This window comes from Aulonocara sp. 'chitande type north' Nkhata Bay, linkage group LG7 (assembly GCF_057382095.1).
Source record: "Aulonocara sp. 'chitande type north' Nkhata Bay isolate Kocher_YH1m ecotype deep benthic linkage group LG7, A_spYH_male_GT1.1, whole genome shotgun sequence".
In the NCBI taxonomy this organism is placed as follows: Eukaryota; Metazoa; Chordata; class Actinopteri; order Cichliformes; family Cichlidae; genus Aulonocara; species Aulonocara sp. 'chitande type north' Nkhata Bay.
In genome coordinates, this window is record NC_141350.1 from 44575994 (window position 1) to 44598284 (window position 22291).

The 22291-nt window shown below is 40.8% G+C and overlaps 2 protein-coding genes across 9 annotated transcripts in view; one reads left to right on the forward strand and one right to left on the reverse strand.

Moving 5' to 3' along the window:
* Window positions 1–22291, forward strand: part of rnf34b (ring finger protein 34b) — a 41469-nt gene that overhangs the window by 3240 nt on the left and 15938 nt on the right. For 2 of the 4 annotated variants that reach the window (XM_086300644.1, XM_086300645.1), the window contains exons 2-8: window positions 5741–5959; window positions 7929–8447; window positions 12094–12156; window positions 12279–12480; window positions 12575–12598; window positions 12794–12835; window positions 14391–16396. In XM_086300644.1, coding sequence (XP_086156770.1) covers window positions 5741–5959; window positions 7929–8447; window positions 12094–12156; window positions 12279–12480; window positions 12575–12598; window positions 12794–12835; window positions 14391–14575 — 1254 coding nt within the window. In that variant the 3' untranslated portion in view covers window positions 14576–16396. Of the gene's footprint in view, window positions 1–5740; window positions 5960–7928; window positions 8448–12093; window positions 12157–12278; window positions 12481–12574; window positions 12599–12793; window positions 12836–14390; window positions 16397–22291 lie in introns of those variants that run through there. The other 2 variants (XM_086300646.1, XM_086300647.1) reach the window with 2 other exon arrangements.
* kdm2bb (lysine (K)-specific demethylase 2Bb) overlaps window positions 18748–22291 on the reverse strand; it is a 32662-nt gene continuing 29118 nt past the window's right edge. For all 5 annotated transcript variants that reach the window (XM_086300642.1, XM_086300640.1, XM_086300641.1 and 2 more), the window contains one exon: window positions 18748–20945. In XM_086300642.1, the coding sequence (XP_086156768.1) occupies window positions 20764–20945 (182 nt within the window). In that variant the 3' untranslated portion in view covers window positions 18748–20763. The remainder of the gene's footprint in view (window positions 20946–22291) is intronic.

Consider the following 22291-nt stretch of genomic DNA (forward strand, 5'->3'; position numbering starts at 1 on the left):
TATGACAGTGCACAGTTTTCTCTCAAAAGTCCTCATAATAGACTCTGGTTGGTCCACATGTGCGTGCAGACTTGCAGAAGTCAGCCCCAGGTGTCATTTGTATCATTTAGACAGATGTAGCCAGAGAACTTTGGGTTTTGTTTTTTTTTGTTTAGATTTCACTCCTTTAACAGAAGAATAATATCCACTTTTACAGATTTCCCTCTGTTTATCAAAGCCTTATGCTTACATTACCACAAACATCATTCAGAGGTTCACATTGAGTACTGCTACAAGAAGCCAAGACCCAGCCGATGACTTAATTCAACAATGCAACGTGCGTCAGTGCTTTCCGAGTCCTGCAAACACTTAAAATACATCTTAAGTTTTGCAGTTGTGTTTCTTGCAAGGGGGAAAAGGTAAAGGAAGAGGGATGGGGACGTGACATCAACAAAGGTCACCATCGATAATCAAATTATGCTATCGGGGCACTGCAATGCATCAGTAAAGCACTCCCATTTAAAGTATTTAAAGTTTATTTTCCTTCTACGCTGAATTCCATTCTTATTATTCAATTCCTACATTTCCCATAGTGCAACTTGAGTAATTTTATTAGAACCCCATCCTCGTGTTGTTTTTGTAGCTGGCTTGATACATGTTAGTCTATATTCAAAATGTCAGTTATAAGGACAGAAAATAAAAGTAAAAGCAGTGTCAGAGCTCCAAGTAAAACAAAGTCATTTATGTTAATTATATAGTCCAATTCATGTGCACTTATGTAATTTCAGCTCTGCGTGAGAGTCTCTGCTGCCGCTTTGCTGCTCTCCTGTGCTCTCTGTTTCACTGTGGGGTCAGCGTGTTTGCTTACTATTACATATCCACGTCCAGAGAAAGAGATGATCTTTTGTTTGAGAGACTGTTTCTTCATTTGATGTTTAGTAGTTCAGAAAGTCATGCACAAACGCTATCAAAAGTCACCCAGTACAGTTTGAAGCAAGGTTAAAATCGTCTGTCTCAGTATGTGACTCATTTCTCCAGTTTGCGTCAGTCTGTCAGTGACCCATTTAAGCCTCATCTAGGTTCTCATCCCGGTTACACTTGTGGATGCTTGGGCAGTTTTTAAGTTTTTATCTTCTAGGCTCATTTTATGAGGTCGGCTAGCTGTTTGGCCACACAAGGCTCTCCCCTGTGGGTTTTTCTATTTAAATCCATGCCTCTGTTAGATTTTGCTACTTTCACACTTTAAGCTTGTGTGTAGGGGCTAGTCAGTGTGATGGCTGAACCCCAGCAGCAGTGTGTGAAATGTGACAGGTGACAGGAATGATAAAAATGCACAGTACAGTATCCCCAGAGGTATCATTCAAGTTAAGACTGTTGAGTGAAGATAAAACGCACAAAAAAAAAAACTATAAATCGCTGCCCTACATGTGATGTTTGCACTTGTCACTTGTTTATTCAGGACTCCCTGCCTACAGAGCTCGCAGTGTGCTAATTGAAGTGACACGGGGAACTCGTGCTGCTGGCTTAAAGCCAAATAAGACTGTTTTCATGGCCAGGCTGCAGTGGCTCCTCATCCTGGAGAATGCAGTAAAATTCCTTTTAGTGGCTTCATTCCCTTATGAGAGAGGTTTTATCTAACCGGAGACTTCTTAGCAGCTAACCACGGGGTCAAGTTTGTGCCACAGGCGAGTAATACAAGATTTAGTGTAACTCTACATAAATATATCTGGATAAAGTGAGCAGCTTGTGGAGGAATGTACCAAGGATAAGCAGCAATCTATAAAAAACAAATAAAACCTATATAATAAAATTAAAAATGTACTTTTATTATATAGCGGGTTTTTTTTATATATATGTTTATAGATATTTATTTCATTAATATAACATAATATACTGGTGGATTGGTAGCCAGGTAGCTACCAATCCACCGATAATGCGTGGTTGTATGGTTTGTTTAAGTATTGAGAAGGAGACAGTGAGTGAGGCATCTGGGGTCATCCTCTACAACAAATTTGACAATCAGAAAAGTTCAAAATCTCTTGTTTATTTTTATTTTACTTTTTTACATTTTTCTACGATATGTAATTCATCCAGTCACCTGACAGCAACTCGGCAGGTTTTGACATGGTCAGGAGGACCTGCTGGAGTTCAAACTGAGCATCAGGATGAGGAAAAAACACGATTAAAGTGACTGGACGTGGCGTGGTTGTTGGTTCCAGAGTATTGTAGAAACTGCTGATATACAGGGATTTTTCCACACAACTACCTCTCAGGTTTACAGATAAAACTGGTGTGATAAAAGAGAAAATATCCAGTGAGGAAAAAAAACCCAAATAACCTCTTGTTACAATCAAGGTCCACAGAAGACCATCTCTGGACACACAACAAGTGAAGCGTTGAAGCAGATGGGGTACAGCAGCAGATGACCACGCCGGGTGCCACTGCTGTTAGCTAAGAAAAGGAAAATTGGAGCTAATTCGGCATAAACAACTGCGAGCTATGCATTCAAGGATTCGGGCTGGTCCTGGTGTAATGATTAGGGGTGCAACGATACTCGTATCGATATTGAACCGTTCGATACAGTGCTTTCGGTTCGGTACGCATATGTATCGAACAATACAAAATTTGCAATTTATTTTATCAAGTTTCCTTCTGACGATGCTGTCTGTGTTGAGCGCTCAGTGAATCTGCGTTCGACTACTCAGCCTAGGCTGCACTGTCAAGCGCAGATCCACTGAGCGCTCAACACAGACAGCATCATCAGAAGGACGAGCGCAGGGCAAGCTAGCGAGACAGAAGTTAAGCTCTCCTTGCAACATGGCAAATTGAACCTCCCCCACCCTCATTCAGATGTGGCGTTTGGAATTATTTTGGTTTTCATGTGACGTATGACTCTGAAGGTAAGCGCGTCATGGACTAAAGTAAAACAGTATGTTGGATGTGCCACGCAATGCTCAATTACATGGGTGGGAACTAGTGTGTTAGCGAGCAGTTAGCTCGTTAACGTGTTAGCCGTCTAGCCCCAAGCAGGGGTAGCTCGTTAACGGAGATTTGCCGCTGACAGCACTAGTGGGAACACAACGAATATGACTGCACATTTACGCCGACATCATCCTAGTGCAAAGACAAGTGGAAGCAGACAAAAACAACAAGCATGCATGCTACAAACTTTACCCGAGTCATTTAGACAGCCGTTAGCACATGATTCTCCTTATGGGGACCTGATATGTTTAATATTGTGGCGAGCTCAGACAAGGAGGAGATGGAGGTGTCGTTTGGTCTTGCTTACCGTGAGCTAGCCAGGGAGCACAGCCGTTTATTGACATCTGCAGAAGAACACTGCCGCTAGCTAACTGCTCAGCGCGGCAACCGCACAGCAACAACAACAACACACAGAGCGCCCTCTGACCCCGGAAGGACACACCGTCGCAGCGAGAGGGCGTCACCCATCACTATGGCAACATAAACAAAACATAACTGTACAAACAGAACCCCGAACAGCCCTGACCCGCTACAATATGCTGCTGAGAATATAGCCCAGAAGAAGCGTATAGTATAGCTTTTATTTTGGAAAGAGCCATTTCTCTGTAATAAACTCTCTTTTCCAAAGATGAGTGATTCCTCAATCAGATATATTTATTTTTTTAATTACTTTTGTTTCAGCAATATTAAATTTAAAAACTGTACTTTTGAGTTAAAATATATATTTATAATTTTAATAAATGACAAATTAAAAAGGCATGAACATTTTTTTTTGTATCGAAAAAATATCGAACCGTGACACCAAAGTATCGAACCGAACCGTGAATTTTGTGTATCGTTGCACCCCTAGTAATGATGTACTCAAATGGCCTTCCACAGTCATAAGATCTCAATCCAATAGAGCACCTTGGGGATGTGGTGGAACCGAGATTCACATCATGGATGTGCAGCAGCTGCATGATGCTAACATATCATGTCAATAAGGACCATATGGAGCAGAATCTCTGAGGAGCACAGCTCCCTGGAATCTATACCCATGCGGCAATGGGAGGGGGGTGTTTGTATCACTGTAAAAGGAAAACTTCCAGCGTTTTGGAAAGACGAAACGATCTCTTCAAAATATCACCTCGGGCCGAGAGTAATGGAGGAAGACATTTTCCTCCATACTTCATTTTACAGGCTAAACAATTTATCGGTTAACTGAAAAATAATGAACCAGTTGATGCCATGTGAATTAAGTAGTAGCCTCAAAAAATATGAATTGAAATCGGGCAAAATTGTTATTCATTAATTTAATGACAGACAAACAGAAATGCAGGCAGGGAGACAGAAAGATTAATGGTGCCCACCGGAAACAGTCATTCATTCAATTAATGAGATTAGTTAATGATTTGAACTGTGGAGCCGGTGGAAGTGGACTTTTCCCCTCCGCGTCCCGAGTCCACATTTAGTGTGTCTTTTCTAAGATTACATAACGCCATCCTTAAGCAGATGGGTGAAGTCAGATCACAGGGTGTTTGTGACAAGTCGGAGCAGAGGGCCGTCTTAAGAAAAGATGTGGCAGGATCCCGTGAATTCCTTTGTTTTTCCTTTGGAGCCATGAACCAAAGAGGGCTTATATTATGCTCATGTCAGCTATTGATTCAGCAGGCTGGGGAACAACAGAAGACATATTCTCTCCTCGCTGTCCTCCCCCCTCCTTCCTCCCCGCATCAGTATGCTCCAAGGAGCCGTAGCTCCCATCGCACCATCTTTGCTCCCCGTCTCTGGGCCATTTTTGAGATCTGCAGACGCATCCGATTTATTCTTTCTGCGTGGGGCATTTTGCTTTAATTTTACATATACCAACTTAAGTCTGGAAGCTACCTCGGGACGTTTAGAGTATGTATTTACATCCACCTCTTCCCATTTGAGCTACACAAGAATAGCCGTTGGCTTGGACTCTTTTAACGTGGCTCAAAATAAATTAAATTTATAAATTTAAGCCACAGCGCTGTTGGTAAAAATGTCATTAATATATTTTTGAGACGTCTTCTTTCACCACTGTACACTCCTCCTCTCATCTCTCAATAATGTGCTTCTCTCTCTTTCCGGTCATTGATCTCCCCTGAGCACAGTATTACTCAAGTGTCGTACTGTAGTTTGATATTTTATATGGGTCTTTATGCAATATTGTACTTTATCTTTATTTGTTTCATAACTTTGTAGGTTCTAATTAACAGTACAGTAATTATAATTAGTAAAGAACTTATGGCGTTATGATGTATTAAGATAAGATCATACTTAATTAATCTTCACAAGCTACCCAGAGGTGTAGTTTTAAAGTAATTAAAGTTGGCTCTACCTTTATCTGCCCCAATGTTAATGATGTTTCTACAACATAGGTTCTATTTTTCAGTCATTTGAAAGTAAGTTAAAAGACCTAAGTGCTGTTCTGCTCTTCCCTAGCTCCATATTTCTGTTTCTATCGGGGGTTTGATTGATTTACAGTTCAAAACAATCCTTATTCACCCTACTGACCTAAGTGCAGCCCCTCATCCAATCCCCAAAACTAACCGTTTTAGCTCCTCTTGTCTTTCATGCGACTCTGCCAACAGAAGGGCACAAACAAAAATGTTTTTATTATTACATCTGCCTGAAAAAGAATTTAAAATGTCATCCTCAAATGTCATTAATTTCATCGATGATAATACTTAAGTACTGCATAAACTTCTGTACTAGATGTCTCTAAAAGTCATATCTAAGTCATGTGGGTGTATTTCTGTCTGTGTTGTTATAGGCAGGAGCATCGTCCATGTGGGCGTCATGCTGCGGGCTGTTGAACGAGGTGATGGGCACGGGCACGGTGCGGGCCCAGCAGCCGGGGTTTGGAGCAGGCGCGGGGCCCTTTCGCTTCGCCCCCAGTGCTGGGTACTCCACCTACCCCCCCACCAGCTCAGGGAGCGCCGGGCAGCTGTGCAAGGCCTGCGGACTGGCCTTCTCGGTCTTCAGACGCAAGGTAAACACGGATGTCAGCGAGTGACATGTGACAAAGCAGTAAGTGGAGCCTATCCCAGCTGTCGTAGGGCGAGAGAGTCACATCATGCCAGTGCTATATAAAAATGAACTCGCAGAGACTGCAAAGGTGCGAAGTAATCCCTCACACTCAACATTTTACACACCTTTTTTCAGCCTTGTAATCATTCTGTGCGGTTGTGAGCAGCGACTTTTCCTTCCTTGTGCATTCAGGAAAACGCACCCTAAAGTTCGGAGTCATCTTTTTTCTTTTCTTTTTTTTCTTTTAAATCTTGCAAAAAATTTAGAAGTTTCTCAACCTTAAAATCCTATTTATTATATTTTAATATAAACCTAATAACTTATAAGATTTATACATACAATATTATATTTAATCCATAATAAATGATGTAATTCTTTACTATTTTTAAAGGGCCTATGTTGCTCTTCTTAATCAGCACAATCATTAATTTGAGATACCTTTTAATTTAAGGAGCAAGGCCAAATTTTCACTCTTCTGTTCTCATTTTCATTTTCTCCTCAGTTCTCATGGCTCTCATTAGTACATGGAGATCTGCCCAGCTCTGAGGTGCCCCCACCAGTCCTCACCGAGGCCTTCCCCAAACCACAGTCGTAGGCATAGATCCATCTTTGTTACAGCAGCCGTTCTCTTACAAGAAACATTGTCAATCTAATTGGTCCCTGTTAGTGAAGAGTAATATTATTCAGACTGGTCTTTGATACTTGTATATATCTATCCCATTTTGGTGCAAGTCAAGAACATTGTTTTGCGCTATTGACAGAAATCCTTTAAAGAAAAGCTCAAGCTGTGCATGATGAGGCAGTTGTATTATTTTCCTACTTTTAAACTTTTCATAATGTGAATATTAGCCTCCACGTAAGCGTAGCCATTGAGAACTCACGGGCTTGTCTCTTTTTGACGTCTCGAAACTCTAAAACTTCAGATTTTTGAACATTTCATAGTATTTATTCCTCTAATGTATATTTATTCGCTGGTTTCTGCAGCAAACGCGCTGTTTTAGAGTAAAACTATTTTTAAGAGGACTCTGCTAAACATCTTACGTGGTTGTGTTAGAATGTGCGCCGTACCTTTCCAGGGTGTCTGCACAGCTCAACATGTTAGCATGGCAGAGTTTTATCTGCCTGGCAGTCAGACGGACTGATTAAAACTCTTCCTCTTTCCACGCAGCTTCACAGATGCCGGGTTGACTTCCATTTCACTGTCAGTGTGGTATTTTTATGGTATCTTTATAAAAAGAAGGGGGGAAAAAAACCTGCTGGGGGATTAACAACAACTGATTGAAGCAAAGTATCTGTTACGGTGCAAATGTGCTTCTTGTGAACCAAGAGCACATTTGTGCACAAGCGATAAGAAAATGTTTACAGCCGTGGCCGACCCGCTTTCCTGCCCATTTGAAGTGTCAATCTACTCAGAGGCTCTGTATCAGGAGACAGTGTTAAGCCTGTTAAATGTCAAACATCACCAGGAGCTACAGATGGTTTACGTCTCTTTTCTGGACTCTCTTTCCTAGAAATGACTGGGCACTGTTTCAGATGGGACTCTGTGTTCGTGGTTATTAAGGTTTCTCTTTGTCAGGGCGATTCAGGCAGAGCCAGGCGACTCCTGCATGCAGTATTTAAATAAGTGGCTATATGGGGACATGGCTGCACTCAGTACTGATTAAAAGGAATGTCTGTCAAAAGCTAAACTTTGCCCATTTTTCAGAGGTCTGATCTGATTAGATTTCTTTCAGAAGGTGTTTCCCTTATTTATTTATTTATTTTTAAAGTGGCATAAATGGTGAAGAGTTTATAAGTTAACAGGCCAAACATCATCACCCTTATGTTGCTGAAAAAGAACAACTTCAAGAACAAGTTTGTTTGCGTCAGTCAGAAGAGAAAGAATAACTGATCACATCACATCTGTCTTTCAATCTCTCCTCCCCCTGCAGCACATCTGCTGTGACTGTAAGAAGAGCTTCTGCGCTCTGTGCTCGGTGCTGCAGGAGAACCTGCGCTGCTGCACGACCTGCCACCTCCTGCGCGGCACGGCCTTCCAGCGGCCTCGGCTCATGCAGCTCAGGGTGAAGGACCTGCGCCAGTACCTGCTGCTGCGCAACATACCGACCGACACATGCAGGGAGAAGGAGGACCTGGTGGACCTGGTGCTCTGTCACCAGGGCGCGAGACAGGGCGCGAGGCAGACCCCGAGACCGGTGATGGAGGAGGATGAGGAGGATGAAGAGGAGGAGGAGGAGGAGGATACACATGAGGAGGAGGAGGAGGAGGAGGAGGAAGATGAAGAGGAGGAAGATGAAGGGGGAGATGACACAGACAGCCTGCACTCGCTCCCGCACTCACGTGCCGCCTCGCCCCCTTCCGCAACGCGCTCCACCTCTGAACAGTCGGTCCTGTCCGCCTCTCAGGGAGACGTGCTCAGCCCAAGTGACAGCTCAGGGACCACCAGCCAGGTCTGTGCTCACAAACACACCGCTTTCATTCAGAGTGTGTCAGCATCCTAACAACGAGCATCCTGGCAGCCGCACGTGCACAAGCATCATTCCCTGATTTACATCCGCCATACTTCCTTCACATCTGTCCTCATTCTGTCCGAGATAATTAATTTCAGAGGTGAAATCAACATATTAAGTTTCAGAGTGGCTGTTTTAACTTCTTCTCTTTTTAACTCGCTAACAAACAAGCACTCTCGTGTGCATAGAGGGCTTAGATGTCTGTTTCATTTGATTTCATGCTTTACTCTTTCCTTTGTGCTGCTTTCTGTGTTTTGTTTTGTTTTCTGGTCTTGTTGCTTTGTTATGAATGAAAAATCGACTCCATTGAAGGGAAAAAAGGTTAACTCTCCTCCGTGGTACTGGTGCAGTGTTCAGCAAAATATCCATGTGACAGCTGAAAACAGCTGTGTTAGCTATGTGGGCTAACTCTGTGTGTAAGTGCAAAACCCTCAGACCAGCCAGCGAGGCAGATTAAGCCCTTTGCCTTTTTTTAGTACTGTTACATGTACTGAGCCTGTTATGTAACAGGAGCACAGGTTGAGAACTCCCCACAGCGTCACAGCTGCAACCAAACAGCAGAAACACCACTGTACACTCCTCCTCTCATCTCTTCATGGGATGGGCACTGTGCAAATTTTAGTTTGTGGCACTTTAAATTTCTTACCACCAAATTTTGACACAAATACTACAAAGACAGTCAGACAAGAAAGCAAAAGTCATCTAAGACATTTGTGCTAACTTCATGAATTATTGAGAAAACAATCTGTCAAAAAATTTGGACGGTCCAACTAGATCACTCCAAACGGCACTCTTAGACTAGACATATGTAGGATATGGGGCTTTTTGGGGGGTGAGATCTGAACTAATCTAACGTATGTACCAGATATATTTGTGCCGTGGTCTTCCTAAAATATACCTCATCATTAAAATTAACTGAGAATTAACAGGCATCATTGCCAGTAAAAGTGTGGTGGCAGACGAAACTTCCACGTATAGTTACAAAAGCTCAGTGAATTAACATAAAGACACAGTCACGTTTTAGGTACATCTGATTTTTGCTGTTTGAATATCAGCAAATCGCATGACAGCAAATCAGTGCATTTAGGCCTTTAGACAAGGTCGGCAGCTCAAGTTCAAACAGAGCATCAGAATGGCGAGCTGAGCATGTCAGAAACTGCTCGGATTTTCCTGCACAATCATTTCTACGGTTTATGGAGAATTGTCTGAAATAAAGAAAATATCCAAGAATCTGCAAACCTCTGGGCAAGAAGATGCCAGAGGTCAGAGTAGAATAGCCTGATACGAAGGCAAATGCAAGTCAAGTAACCACTAGTTAAAACAAAGGTATCCAGAAGAGCATCTCTGAGCATGCAACACATCAAAACTTGAAGCAGATGGGCTACAGTGGAGTCTCTATTTCTGCTCCAGCAGAAGGACCGATGAGTGACAAAGATGCCCGGTGCTGGAGTTGGCACCATTTCAGCAGGACAAGCCACACAGATCCTGCATGTTGCAGATATATATGTTATATGTTGAGATCTGTGGGGTTGTGAAATAATTCCTGATAATGTCCCTAGTGTGGTGTCTGCTTTTGTTTGTTTTGTTTTCTTTTTTTAAATGACAGTGTCCACTTTGCTCAGGGCTCTGCTTTGTGATTGATTAGTGGTTAACATCACTTGTCGTCTATTAGCTTTAGCTTCTGAAACTACACATTGCAGTGAAATACCTTTTTGGGTGATGCAGTTTTTTGTGTGATAATGCAAAGCCACTGCATGAACTGAGTAAGATTTTCATGCTCACTTAGATATTCAAACTCTCGAGTTGATACCACTTCAACCATTTTCACAAAAAAAAGGACCGTACACATCGTTGCTTTTGATGAATAACCCATTTTCTCTGAGGCGATGTTTGGGGGATATTGGTGTCACTTTTCAGACTGGAGCTGGAAAATAGACTGAATATCAAAGAAAGGGGGGGAAATTGGATCAGTTGCTTTGAGATTTAACATTTCAGTGCACAGGATGATTGACAGGATTGTTTTATCACAATATAATGTCAAAACTAGAAGCCTCTTTGTTTGACAAGATGCCGTAATTTCTCTTTTAAATTACCTTGACATTTGTAGCTCTCTGGCATGAGATACGACGATATCGGCATCCGTCCAGGAGGTTATGGCCCTTGAAAATGTCTGGACATTTTTTGCTAACATTTGGTATCAAATCTATGAATCAGTAAGCATGTGATGGAACCTGACACATTTCAAGGAAATCCTTCTGTGCAGAGCCAAAATAAAAACTATCTAGCCCGTGTATGTTTTGTTGTACACAAAAGCCTTCTGAACATTTTGTTTCTGCTTGTGCTTCTGCAGCCTTGCTGGTTAATTCAAGTGCTTTCTAGTACTTCTATGTCGTTTTGATGGTTGAATAAAATCTAACATCATTCATGTGTTCCACTGAGGTTCGGCTCTCTGTGAGAGTCGAGACTGCAGCTCATGTTTGTGTCTCTGAGGAGTGCCGTCTGAGCAAAAGCACGATGTCTGCACAAAGCGTTAGGCACCTAGCAGCGCTCCTGATGGATTCATTATTAACACGTCTTTATTCAAGAAAGACAATGGTCTGCGGGAATGTGCTGAAGCAGAGAGAGGGAGTTTAGTTTTTATGGTCTAGAAGGAGAGGCGCTGAACTCAGTGGTATCAATTAGAGCTTATTTCAGTGCCTCACGAGTTCGTTTTGTCACACAGATAAAAGAACAAAGAGGGCAATATCAGCAGTGATAGCACAGCTACACAAAACAGAGCCTAAACTCTTCTGTAGCTCCTTTCGTTCTGTTCATTCGTTGGCTTTCTGAGCAGTTAAAGTCACAGATAGCGGTAAAGTAATTTCTTTTATCGTGGCAATGATGAAACCTTGTCACACAGAGCAGGAACAATTTATTTTATTATGCTTTCCATAAAGGTTCCACATTTGTTACTTTGACCAAAAGAGGTCTAAGCCATCAGGTAAAATGGCAAAGTATGTAATGTTTATCTCTGCAGTGTCTTTTTTTTTAACTGCAATAACCGAGTGGTTCTTGTATAGAACTTTTTATTGTGATGTAACATTTTATGCATTCATTCAATAGTGTTGTAGCACATGTATTCTGAAAGAATAGGTTGTTCTAACAAAAAGTCGTGTAAATAACTTCAATTCAGTTTTATTTATGTAGCACCAACACAACAGTCGAACTCAAGGCGCTTTATATTGTAAGGTAAAGACCGTACAACAATACTGAGAGAACTCCAGTAATCAGATGGCCCCTTTGAACTAGCTTTTGGCAACAGTGGGAAGGAAAAACTCGCTTATAACAAGAAGAAACCTCCAGTAGAACCAGGCTCAGGGAGGAGCATGAATGTGCATTATATACCTGAGATTTTTAAAGTATTTTTACACAGGGAAAAGAACTAATATGGGATGTGCATTAGATCTTATGAGTTAAACTACGAACTACGAAAATCAGTCATTGTCACACCTGAGAAGTCTTTGGTATTTATCTTAACAAGTTCAAAATCATTGTGACAGTTGGATCTGACTTAAGTTAACCTGACTGTTTGTCTCCACTCACACAGGAGCATGATGATACTCCAACAGCATCCCTCTTGAACCTGGAGCCCACGGAAAGTCTCATAGAGGTGTGAGACCCGCTTTTGTGCACATCTACAGCGTCGAACTGTCCGTATCTTTAAAGTCAAAGGAAATGCTATCCTGTTGCTCTGTAAGTGATTACGGCTCTGCTGCTGTGTGTGGATTGCAGGTCAGTCCGGCGACACAAAGGAGGATCAGAGCCTCGCTGTCGGATCTCGACAACGAAGAGGCGATAGAAAACCTGTCCGTCCGCCAGCTGAAAGAGATTCTCGCCAGGAACTTTGTCAATTACTCTGGCTGCTGCGAGAAGTGGGAGCTGCTGGAGCGAGTGCATCGACTCTACAGAGAAAACGAGCAGAACAGGAAGTCAAGTGAGAGCTTTGAATTTTCATTGTTTCTTACAAATTTCACTATTTTTATTTTTTGCTTGATGAACACTTTTTTTTTTTTCTCCTTGTGCTTTAGTGGAAAATGTCAACATAACTGCAGGTAACTTACATTTAATTATGTCTATTCATCTGTGATTACAACATTGCATTTATGCCGCTGATGTGCTGTAATTATGTGAGGAAGCATTTAATGCAAAACAACCTGCTTATTTGCTGCTTCACTTTTTATATTAATGAGCAAGTTCACGTCCCCCAAACTAATCTTCTTTGTTACTGCCCCTTCTTAACTATATAGTGGTTGCATATCCTCCACCTCTCTGCAACAGTGGAGTTGGAGGTAAGATGTGTTTCTAAAAAAAAAAGCCACATCACACACTATTTCCATCTCCTCCATGATCGCCATTGTACTGATACTGCATTTGCAACTCATCTGCTAGACCAGTTAAGGCATGCTGCAGCTGCTTTTACTCACCCCGTCCTTTACCATCTTCCTCTTTGTTGTGATCTTGCAAGGGTGCTTTTTATTAAGTCATTATTTCCTGCCTGGTTCGGTGTGTCTGCATTCTGTCACTCGTGCTTCTTCTCCTGTGTACATCATCTCTGTTTATTCTGAAGGACAGCCTCTCATGCCGTCGTTAATGCCCTCTTTAAGGGCTTTTACCTCTTGATGAGCCGTCATGGTGCTTCAGTGGCAGCATGTCTTCAGGTGTAATTGCATTGTCAAGCGTCCTCGTTGACATGAAGGGCTTGCGGATCACATTAGCTCCTCTTATTAGTCAGCTGTGCACAGGCAGCAGACAGGCTGCAGCTGCATTGGTCTTTTCCTGTCACGCTAGATGTGAGCAGCAGGACCCAGATTTAGGCCAGTCAGCTGATCAGTCAGAAATCATTTAAGTGTTAGTAAAACCAGAGCACTGATACAATTTGCTGCTGTGATTTTAAATGGTTTTGATGGGAGAGGCTGTCTGCCTACCATCAGCATGTGTTGATCATTATGCATGGCTCTGTTCACAAGCTGTCACAGGACGGCTCAGCAGTTTCCTTTTGTTAGTATCGATATTTTATCTCCATCTCAAATAAATAAAACCCCTTATTTTGCCCTGCACATGGAAACATTTAGCACAGACAGGTTTATGTTGCTCTATTTGGCACTAACACACACATTTCAAAATAGAGCCTAGACTAAAACCAGAGCACAGACCTCTTGACATGTCTGCTAGTTCAGTTAACCATACAGAAGGCCATATTGTTTGCAATATACAGGGCTCCAAAAGGAACCAACACCACAAAGACAGTCAAGCAAGCCTCGTTGGCATCGACATGTCAATCAAAGTTGCCGTACCCCTAATAATGCCTGTCTTTAATCCTTAATCAGATTTAAATGAGATGGCAGCATCTTGTGGCATTTTAGAGCTTCACCCGTTTTTAGTACCTCAGTACTGGCTTCACTGTTTCAGTCCAAGAGGAAGGACCACATGCTTTTAAGTTTTTTAGTTTAGTTTTTTGTTCTTTGTGTTTTTTTACTTTGGCATGGAAAGTGCAGGGATTTAGATTAGTCCGAGAACTAACTTGTCACCAAATAAAATGAATGGTAATATTTTTAATCGCTGGAGATGGAGAGCTTCCACCTCACAAGAAGTGTAGATATAAATATCTGCAATAAAGCTTCAAAGTACTTTTTCATTTTAAATAACATCTCAAACCCACAGGGAGTGTAGGGCTGTAGTTTACTGGGCCGAACATTGGTGATGGTGTTTGTGCTTATTATTCTGTCTTGCATCTGCACCTCAACGCTGATCTCCATACACTCTTATGAGCCCACAGCAAAGAAGGATTTCTTATTGAAAATATTTATTTTACATATATATATATATATATATTCCCATCCACAGATGGCGTCAAAGCTCAGCTGGCGGCTGATGAAAACCTGTGTCGCATCTGCATGGATGCCATCATTGACTGTGTGTTACTGGAATGTGGTCACATGGTAACTTGCACCAAATGCGGAAAGAGGATGAGCGAGTGCCCCATCTGCAGGCAGTATGTTGTGCGGGCCGTGCATGTCTTCAAGTCTTAAAACTCAGTGTGAGCGTGGGTGAGTGGGTGAATGTCGGCGCGGCTCTCAGGCGTGGCCCGAGCCCTGAATTTATCACTGAGAATGAACTGCTGTGCATGACGTCTCACAGGGCCTAATGCTGCAGCAGGCGTGAGCAACTTCTCGGTCTTGAAAACCAGACTGTTGTATCTGGCCTACCACGGTTTGCCCCCCTGCCCTCCTTACTAACTTATGTTCCAGTCCCCCTTTCTGTACCCTGGTGGACCGGCATCGGCTACATCGGGACTTTCATTTTCTCTGTCTTTGGTCGTAAAACACACAGCAGAAGCCCCTGCCATCACGTTGTACTCGCCAGTGTCTGTATAGATTCGACCCACAAGAGAGGAGTGGGCAGGAGGTGGTCCTGCGGGTACTTGAAGTGGACCGCCTTGTTATTTGTGGGGAAGAGAAGCAGTTAAAATATAAGATCCCAGGGTTTGAGTCAGTATGGTTTACACAGTCATGCCACATGGCATTGTGTCATTCTCCTTCAGTGTTGTTTTGTTTGTTTCTTTGTTTCTTTTTAGGATGTGCAATATCAGAAAAAAGTAAAAAATAAAAAAGAAGTGTTCTTAGAAAATATTTATTATGCACCAGGTCGTCTCACACAGGAGCATGTAGGGTGCCAAAAAAAATCATGCCTTGAGTTGATATTTGGTTAAGTTTCACAGTATATGCATCACATAACCAGCAAGCTTGGTGTGATACCTTATTCTTATTTTTCCATTTACTCAAATGAACTTTGGGGAAACAGAGTGTGTACACGTGAGCCGGTTAACACTTACTGTGTGAAGGATCGTTTCTCCGTTGTCTCATCCAAGACTCCTGCAGTTTGCCGGTTGGTTAAGTCACAGTGTACATTCCTGCTAGATCTACTGTGCGAATGTTTATTAAGACAACGACAACAAAATGAACTCAAGGCCCACTTTCAAGCTTGTTGTAGAGCTTTTTGCTGCATTTTACAGTCTCTGTAATGTGATCGTTCATTGATTTGCCATTGACATGTTCCTTGATGTCGCATGACTTAAGGTGGGAGATCATGTGAAAGGCCTCCTTCTTCTCCTGTGTACATTTTATTTCCCCACGTCCTTTCTCCTACTGGTCCATTTCTCCTCACAGTCATCGTTAAATGTACCTTAGGAGCTAAACTGATTTATAAATCTCACACGTCCACCAGTGATTATAGACAGGATGCACGTGAGACAGTTTTATTCCATCATCTCACAGTAACTCTAACACAGTGGAATATAATTTTACTGCAAAATTGTGTAGCAGTTGTTACCAACTACGTTTCCTGATACAAAAAAGCAGAAGAGATAACATATCACTTATCCATGAAGGACTTAGAAGATGATTAAATCAACAACTGTAACACAGCTATAAATGCACAACTAAGTTAATCAGTTTAAGTCTTCTTGCATTTTACCAGCTTCTAAGGGAATTTTTCTGTGGACAGTAGAACCAGTCGGGCTGACAAATGATCCTGCTGTGCAGCCTATCATAAATAAGTGATGTTGCCTAATAGGTCTGACACAATGGAAGCAAGAGTTTCTCATTTGGCAGCTTCTGTACTCAAATCTCTCTCCCATCTTTGCCGGGAGGAGCTGAGAGGTGAGGACGACACAGGAGCGAATGAAGTGAGCAGCTTCATTTAATGAAAACAAACCCATGACATGCTGCTGGACGTCCCAGTAGGAGGTACTAAGTGGACCTTGAGTTTAGCCCCTATATTTATCTACATTTTAAAGTTGGTTTAGTCTTCTATAGCTTTCACCAAGCAATACCGTTTCATTTCCAAATTGATCACGTGTTTGTGTCATCCTTTTTAATGTCAGATCGTAGGAAGGCAACAGGTGCTACTCTTTTTTTTTTTTTTTTTTTTTTTTTTTGAGTGAAACTTCCTCACGCAGACGTTTTGCCACGTCGTTTCCAAATATCCATCACACAGTAAGAGGCAGCCTGATTTACTTTAACCTGTTATGCAAATAAAACATTTTGTTCTTGTCACGAGATCCAGTTAACTCGGATGTCACTGAAGTATCTGTGTGTACAGTATGCCTGTGGTAAATAAAATAACTGCAATTTAATCGCTGTTAAGTAAATTGCATAGATAGCTTTTATTGTTGTTTACTGATACTTTATTAAATGTATATTTTTCCATTTACCTTGGAGTTGACAGGATTAAAAATTCTAATCATTACAAAGGTTTAAAAAAAGGAGAATTTACTGTTTTTCAGAATGTATTTCTGCTAGTTATGGTCACATGAGTTTGATCATGTCTCTCACTATTAAAGTTGCATCATAGTCTTGCTTTCTACAACCTTTCTGTTGTCTTCTGCTTCCAATTCACTCGCACCGTGCGATGTAGCAGTCGCTGTTACTCTGTCAGTTTGTTGTTGCTGCTGTCTCTCAAAGATGTCACTCACGGGCAGCTAAGGTATTATCAGAGTGAGAGCACATCATAAGCACTCGTAATCCTGGATCTTTATATTTTTGACTGTTCAACCTTTTTATTTTGGTAATCAAGATATTAAAAAAAGAATTTATTAGATTCAATAAAATGCAGTACTACAAACCAGAATGTAAAACCCTGCTTTTCATTTTATAAAACTGTGATATTCTCACTGATTGATATACTGTTTAAAAGTCTTGAGCCAATCCATGACTGATAGTGTTTTTCTATCCAAGTATGCTTTTACTGCAATGGCGGTGTGTTTGGGATCATTACAATACAAAAAAATTAAGGTAATCAGACACTTTCCAGACAGCATTGCAGCTATAGTGTCAATGGTTTGGGAATCATCCTGTTGAAGTAAAAATACATTTGTATGCCTGTCAAACTGTGTTATATTGGATTTTTTTTTCCAAGAAATGGGAACAAATGATGGATAAAAGAAACTTTTCTGTGAAAATGGTTACAGAGTAGGACTGGACTCAAAATTACTGAAAAAGTAAAATTGTATTTTACAGCACCTTTTAAGAAAAAGATAAGTCCCTCACAAAAAAGGAAATCGTTACCTAAATGCAAATCTAGAAAGTTTTTAATTGCTGGTCCATGTCCATGAAGAGCTGTAAAAGTCAGAACCAGAATCTTGAAATGGACTCTCAATTTAATGGGGAGCCACTGCAGTTGGATCAGCAACAAACTAGGCATAAATCTCTCAGGGGCTCAAAAAGGGGCTTAATGACGAAAAAATTAAGTTGGACAAGGCTAGGCACTTATTCAGGATATGTAGCTTAGAAACATCTTGGGGCTTAAAAGAGATATACAAGGGAATATATAGCAAATGCCCTCAAAGGTGCTCAAAATGTGCTGAAGAGGGAGCAGATATAATAGAAATATTAAAGGTCCTAGTACAGAACCTTGTGGCACACCATAGCTAAAGGAAGAAGACAAGGACCTGAAGCAGGAAAGCTTCGTTCAGACAGATGATGCGAACCACTCCAGAGCAGATCCAGATATACTCACCCAACATTTTAGCCTATAAAACAAAATGTGGTGGTGAGCAGTATCAAAAGTGGAGATCAGGTCCAATATTAGTAGACCAGAACAGTCTCCAGCCTCAGTCGGCATCAAAATCTCACTGGACACTAAGAAATGCAGTTTCAGTAGAATGAGCTCTAGAAAACCAGATTGAAATTTGCCATGTAAACTGTATTTGTCCAAGTAAGCTGCTTAGCCACAGCCTTTTCTAAAATCTTAGCAATAAATGACATTTTAAAATTGGTCTCTAATTGCTAAGAAGAGAAGGGTCAAGCTTGTTTTTTGTTTTGTAAATGGATGGATGATAGTGTACTTAAAATTAGCAGGGACTTGACCAGAGAACAGCGAGGTGCTGATTATAGTGAGCACAGAGGGGCCAATAGAGTTAGACTTTTTTGAAAAAGCAGACAATTTCCAAAATCAAACTTTGAAAGACCTCCAGAAACCCAGGAGAAATATTGTTCAAGACCACTTTTAAAATTCTCAATAAAGTCTGGCTCGTTACAAGTAAAATATAAAGAAATGAGGGGTGGCTCAAGAGTTTTGCACAGTACTGTATAGGAGCCAGCGTGTATTAAACACAGAGGTAAATCTAACATGACCAGCTTTCCAGTATAAGATACAAACCTGTTACTGATTAAACCCAAAGGACGAAACTCACACACTCATCAGTATTTAAAATGAATTTAATATCTCAAAGGTCGACTCTGAAGAGGCTTTGCGTGTACATTATGTACAGATAAATAGATCTGAAGTAATGTACTAAAATATTTCATGGAGACACGGCCTTTTAATAAAAACATAAAATTTTAAATGTAAATCCATCCACTGAACTGTATGGACTGGAGTGCTATTCAAAAATTACGCAAAAGACTTCATTTTAGAAAAATCTGGAGTTTCAAAGAGGAAAACGAAATTCTATTAATCACTAAACTCATGAGTCAGTCAAAACTTCCAACGACTTCTGAATGTCTTAATACAATTATAAAGAGTATAGGTGCACAGTAAGAACATTGCTTATGAATTTGAAACTTTATCACTGAATGACAGGTCACAATGTACTTACATCAGAAGATCAACTCAAAATATCATAAAAAAATAAAAAATAAACCAGTGTTAATGTGTTTTTTGTTTTCAGTGAACTTTCTGGCTAACAAAGAAAAAAAGCCTTTTTTAACTTTTATATTTTACAGAAATCTTTCATCCAACCCTCTGCTGACCTTTTCACTTTTCTCCTACACTGGATACAGTGTATTTGGTCTCATGCTGAGTTTCTGGTGAAGGCCTCACATTTTGAGATTGGAATGGCTTCACTGTTATTGGTTTCACTTGTTTTCTCAATGTTGTTGTCAATTTCCTTGGAACATGACACTTTAGGCATATAAAGCCCAAAATAAGAGCGATTTACAAAGTAGAGACACTCAGCTGCATTTTTCATTTGTATGTCTGATCCTCTTTTCTAAATTTAAACCTTATGGGCTTTACAGATTCTTTACTCCTTGCATGATTCAGCACAGTCTCTTCTTTATGGTAACGTGGAGTTCAGCGGGAGTAAACATGGTTATATCGTTTAACTGTTACTAACTCTACTGACAGTGGTGTAAACATGTCTGCATGCAGAGCTAAAACGCTTCCTTCCACAAAGCACCGGGAATACTAAAGAGTAATGGAGATGTTTTTATCTTATAATAGCCCAGTTACCTACAAGCTGTTAGTAAAATTAGCAGAACGTTTTAGTGTTTAAAAAATATGCTTTATACACTGTACACTGTATAGTGTATGTAAGAATGCATTCATGTATTCGTATTGACCACATCAGTGCAAATAACTAGATATTTCATCCAAACGGACATGGAAAACAAAATATACAGTACCTTTATCTAAAAGGAAGCAGAACTCTGGCATATACAATAATAAAATATAAAAACACCCACACAAACAAAAACTACCATCCTACAAGTCTGGCAACAAATCGTTAGACCTTTGTCTCTCGACAATAAAAAGCTTAACAGTAATGCCAACTAATAATCGCTTTCAGTGCTGTGATACTGTACAGTGGTGCATTTAATAAAAGCTACTTTTAGCCACTCCCTTATTGGAAAGGGGTCACCACAGCGGGTAGCTCCGCGTGTTTTAATTTGGCTGTTGTTTTTCTTTTTTTATGTCCGAATGCCCTTCCTGACGCAGTCCTCAAAGGGATTCGTGTCTCCTCCCCGGATACTGGGGGTTCCTTCGCTTATTAGGCGAATTTGAAAACCACTACAGCATGGAGCCACTACAGTGGTCCATTTAATACTGCACATAAATGTATGAAACACTTTCTGATACAAAAATATTCTTCTATAATGCAATAAACTTTGCATTGAAACAAAAAATAGTCTATAAACACCAAAAAGATAACCAGGATACAATACATAAAACAATCAATATAAAGAATAAATAACGTATAAACAGGTGTGACAACAAAAACTTATATATATATATATACATATATATATATATATCTCCATTACAGGACCATTTTTACATTCTTGCTTAGCAGCGCAAACTCCCTTTATATCAGTTTTACAGGAGTCCTTCACGCTCTTTCACACACAAGTAAGCAGTCTTCTGCTGCCTCCATGTGGACGGCACTTTTACTACTTGTGAAAAAAAATAAAAAATCACACCAGAGTTGTCCGTGTGCCTAACTGATCTTCTGCAGCAGTTTATCCTCAATGAGTTCAAACTGCACACTGACGGACATTTCGGCGATGAACTGGTCACATCCTTCCTTGGTCACCTGTTTGCAGTATCGCAGGTCGATATGGCAAATGCTTCCACAGCGCTTGAAATAGGTCAGCGACTGGTCTGTGACCCTGTTACAGACTGCAGGGAGAAATTGGGTTGGGAAAAAAATTAAATGGTGTATAACAGGTCACCTGCGCTGAAACAGACTCTGCACACGCATGGATTAATCAGCCTTTTGGGACAGGAGCTCAAACGGTCTCAGTATGGTGAGGTTTCTAAAATGGCCCTTTGATTTACTGCGTTTACCATTTGATAATATTCTTGGAGGAAAAGTATTGAGTTATTTTTATCAGTTCTGCACAGGCCACTGAACAAGATTTCCTCTCCAAAATTACAGTACTGTGCAAAAGTCTTGACTCACCCCTCATTTCTTTATGCTTTGGATCCAAGGAGCCAGATTTTCTAGGAATTTCTTCATGCGATCTTAAGCAATAGGCTTTGTGAAGGCAATTTTTCTTACACACTGGCTGCTTTTCACTATTTTTCAGTCCAGTCCTTGTACCTGACATTTTCAGAGTAATGTTTTTGTTTGTCTGTTTGTTTGTTAAGCCAAAGCCACTTAAGACTGACCTATGAATCATTTAAGAACCAAAAAGGTACCTAAATCTAGGGATAAACCAGTGTTGTGTCAACACATAACAGAAAGCTTAGCAAAAAAGAAATTTAAAAAACATTACTAGTAGCCAGTCAGCTCTGCCTGGTGCGCAATGCAAAACTAAACAAGCACAGGACCAAAGAAGAAGTGGCAGGGCTACAAAAATCTATCTACAACAGATAAACAGTATCTGAAAGCTGGGTCCTGAAGAACTAGAAAAACATCCAAAGACTGAACACAGGACCTGAGACATGCACCTGGCCCCTCAGTTGATCCATCTACTGTTCACTGAAGCCTACTTTGAGGTCTACAAACATCAAGTCAGAATCAGTCTCAGTGGATGGCTGGCTGTCAAGACGCCACTCTTAAGGATTTGAAATCATCAATTATCATCATCGTTCGTTTGTATGGAGATACAACAGTGAGTGTCTACAGCCATCTGGTATTGTGGATCTTGTCAAAATTAATGGAATTATGAACGCAGGAAAGTACCGTCAGATTTTCATTCACCATGTAATACCATCTGGAAAGCATCTGATTGGCAGCGGCTTCATTTTTCAACATGATGCACTGCTAATACAGTAAAAGCATACCTGGATAGACAAACACATGACGAAAACACCATCAGTCATGGATCAGCCTCCTCAGAGCCCAGACCTCAGCATTACTGAAGTAGTGTGGGATCATCTTGACAGAGAGCAGAACAAAAGGCAGCCGACATCCAAAGTAGAGCTTTGAATGTCCTTCAAGAAGCCTAACCCTAAGAGAGTTCAGGCTATGTTAAAGAATAAAGACCGAATATTGACTTTTAATCTCATTAAAACTGCAC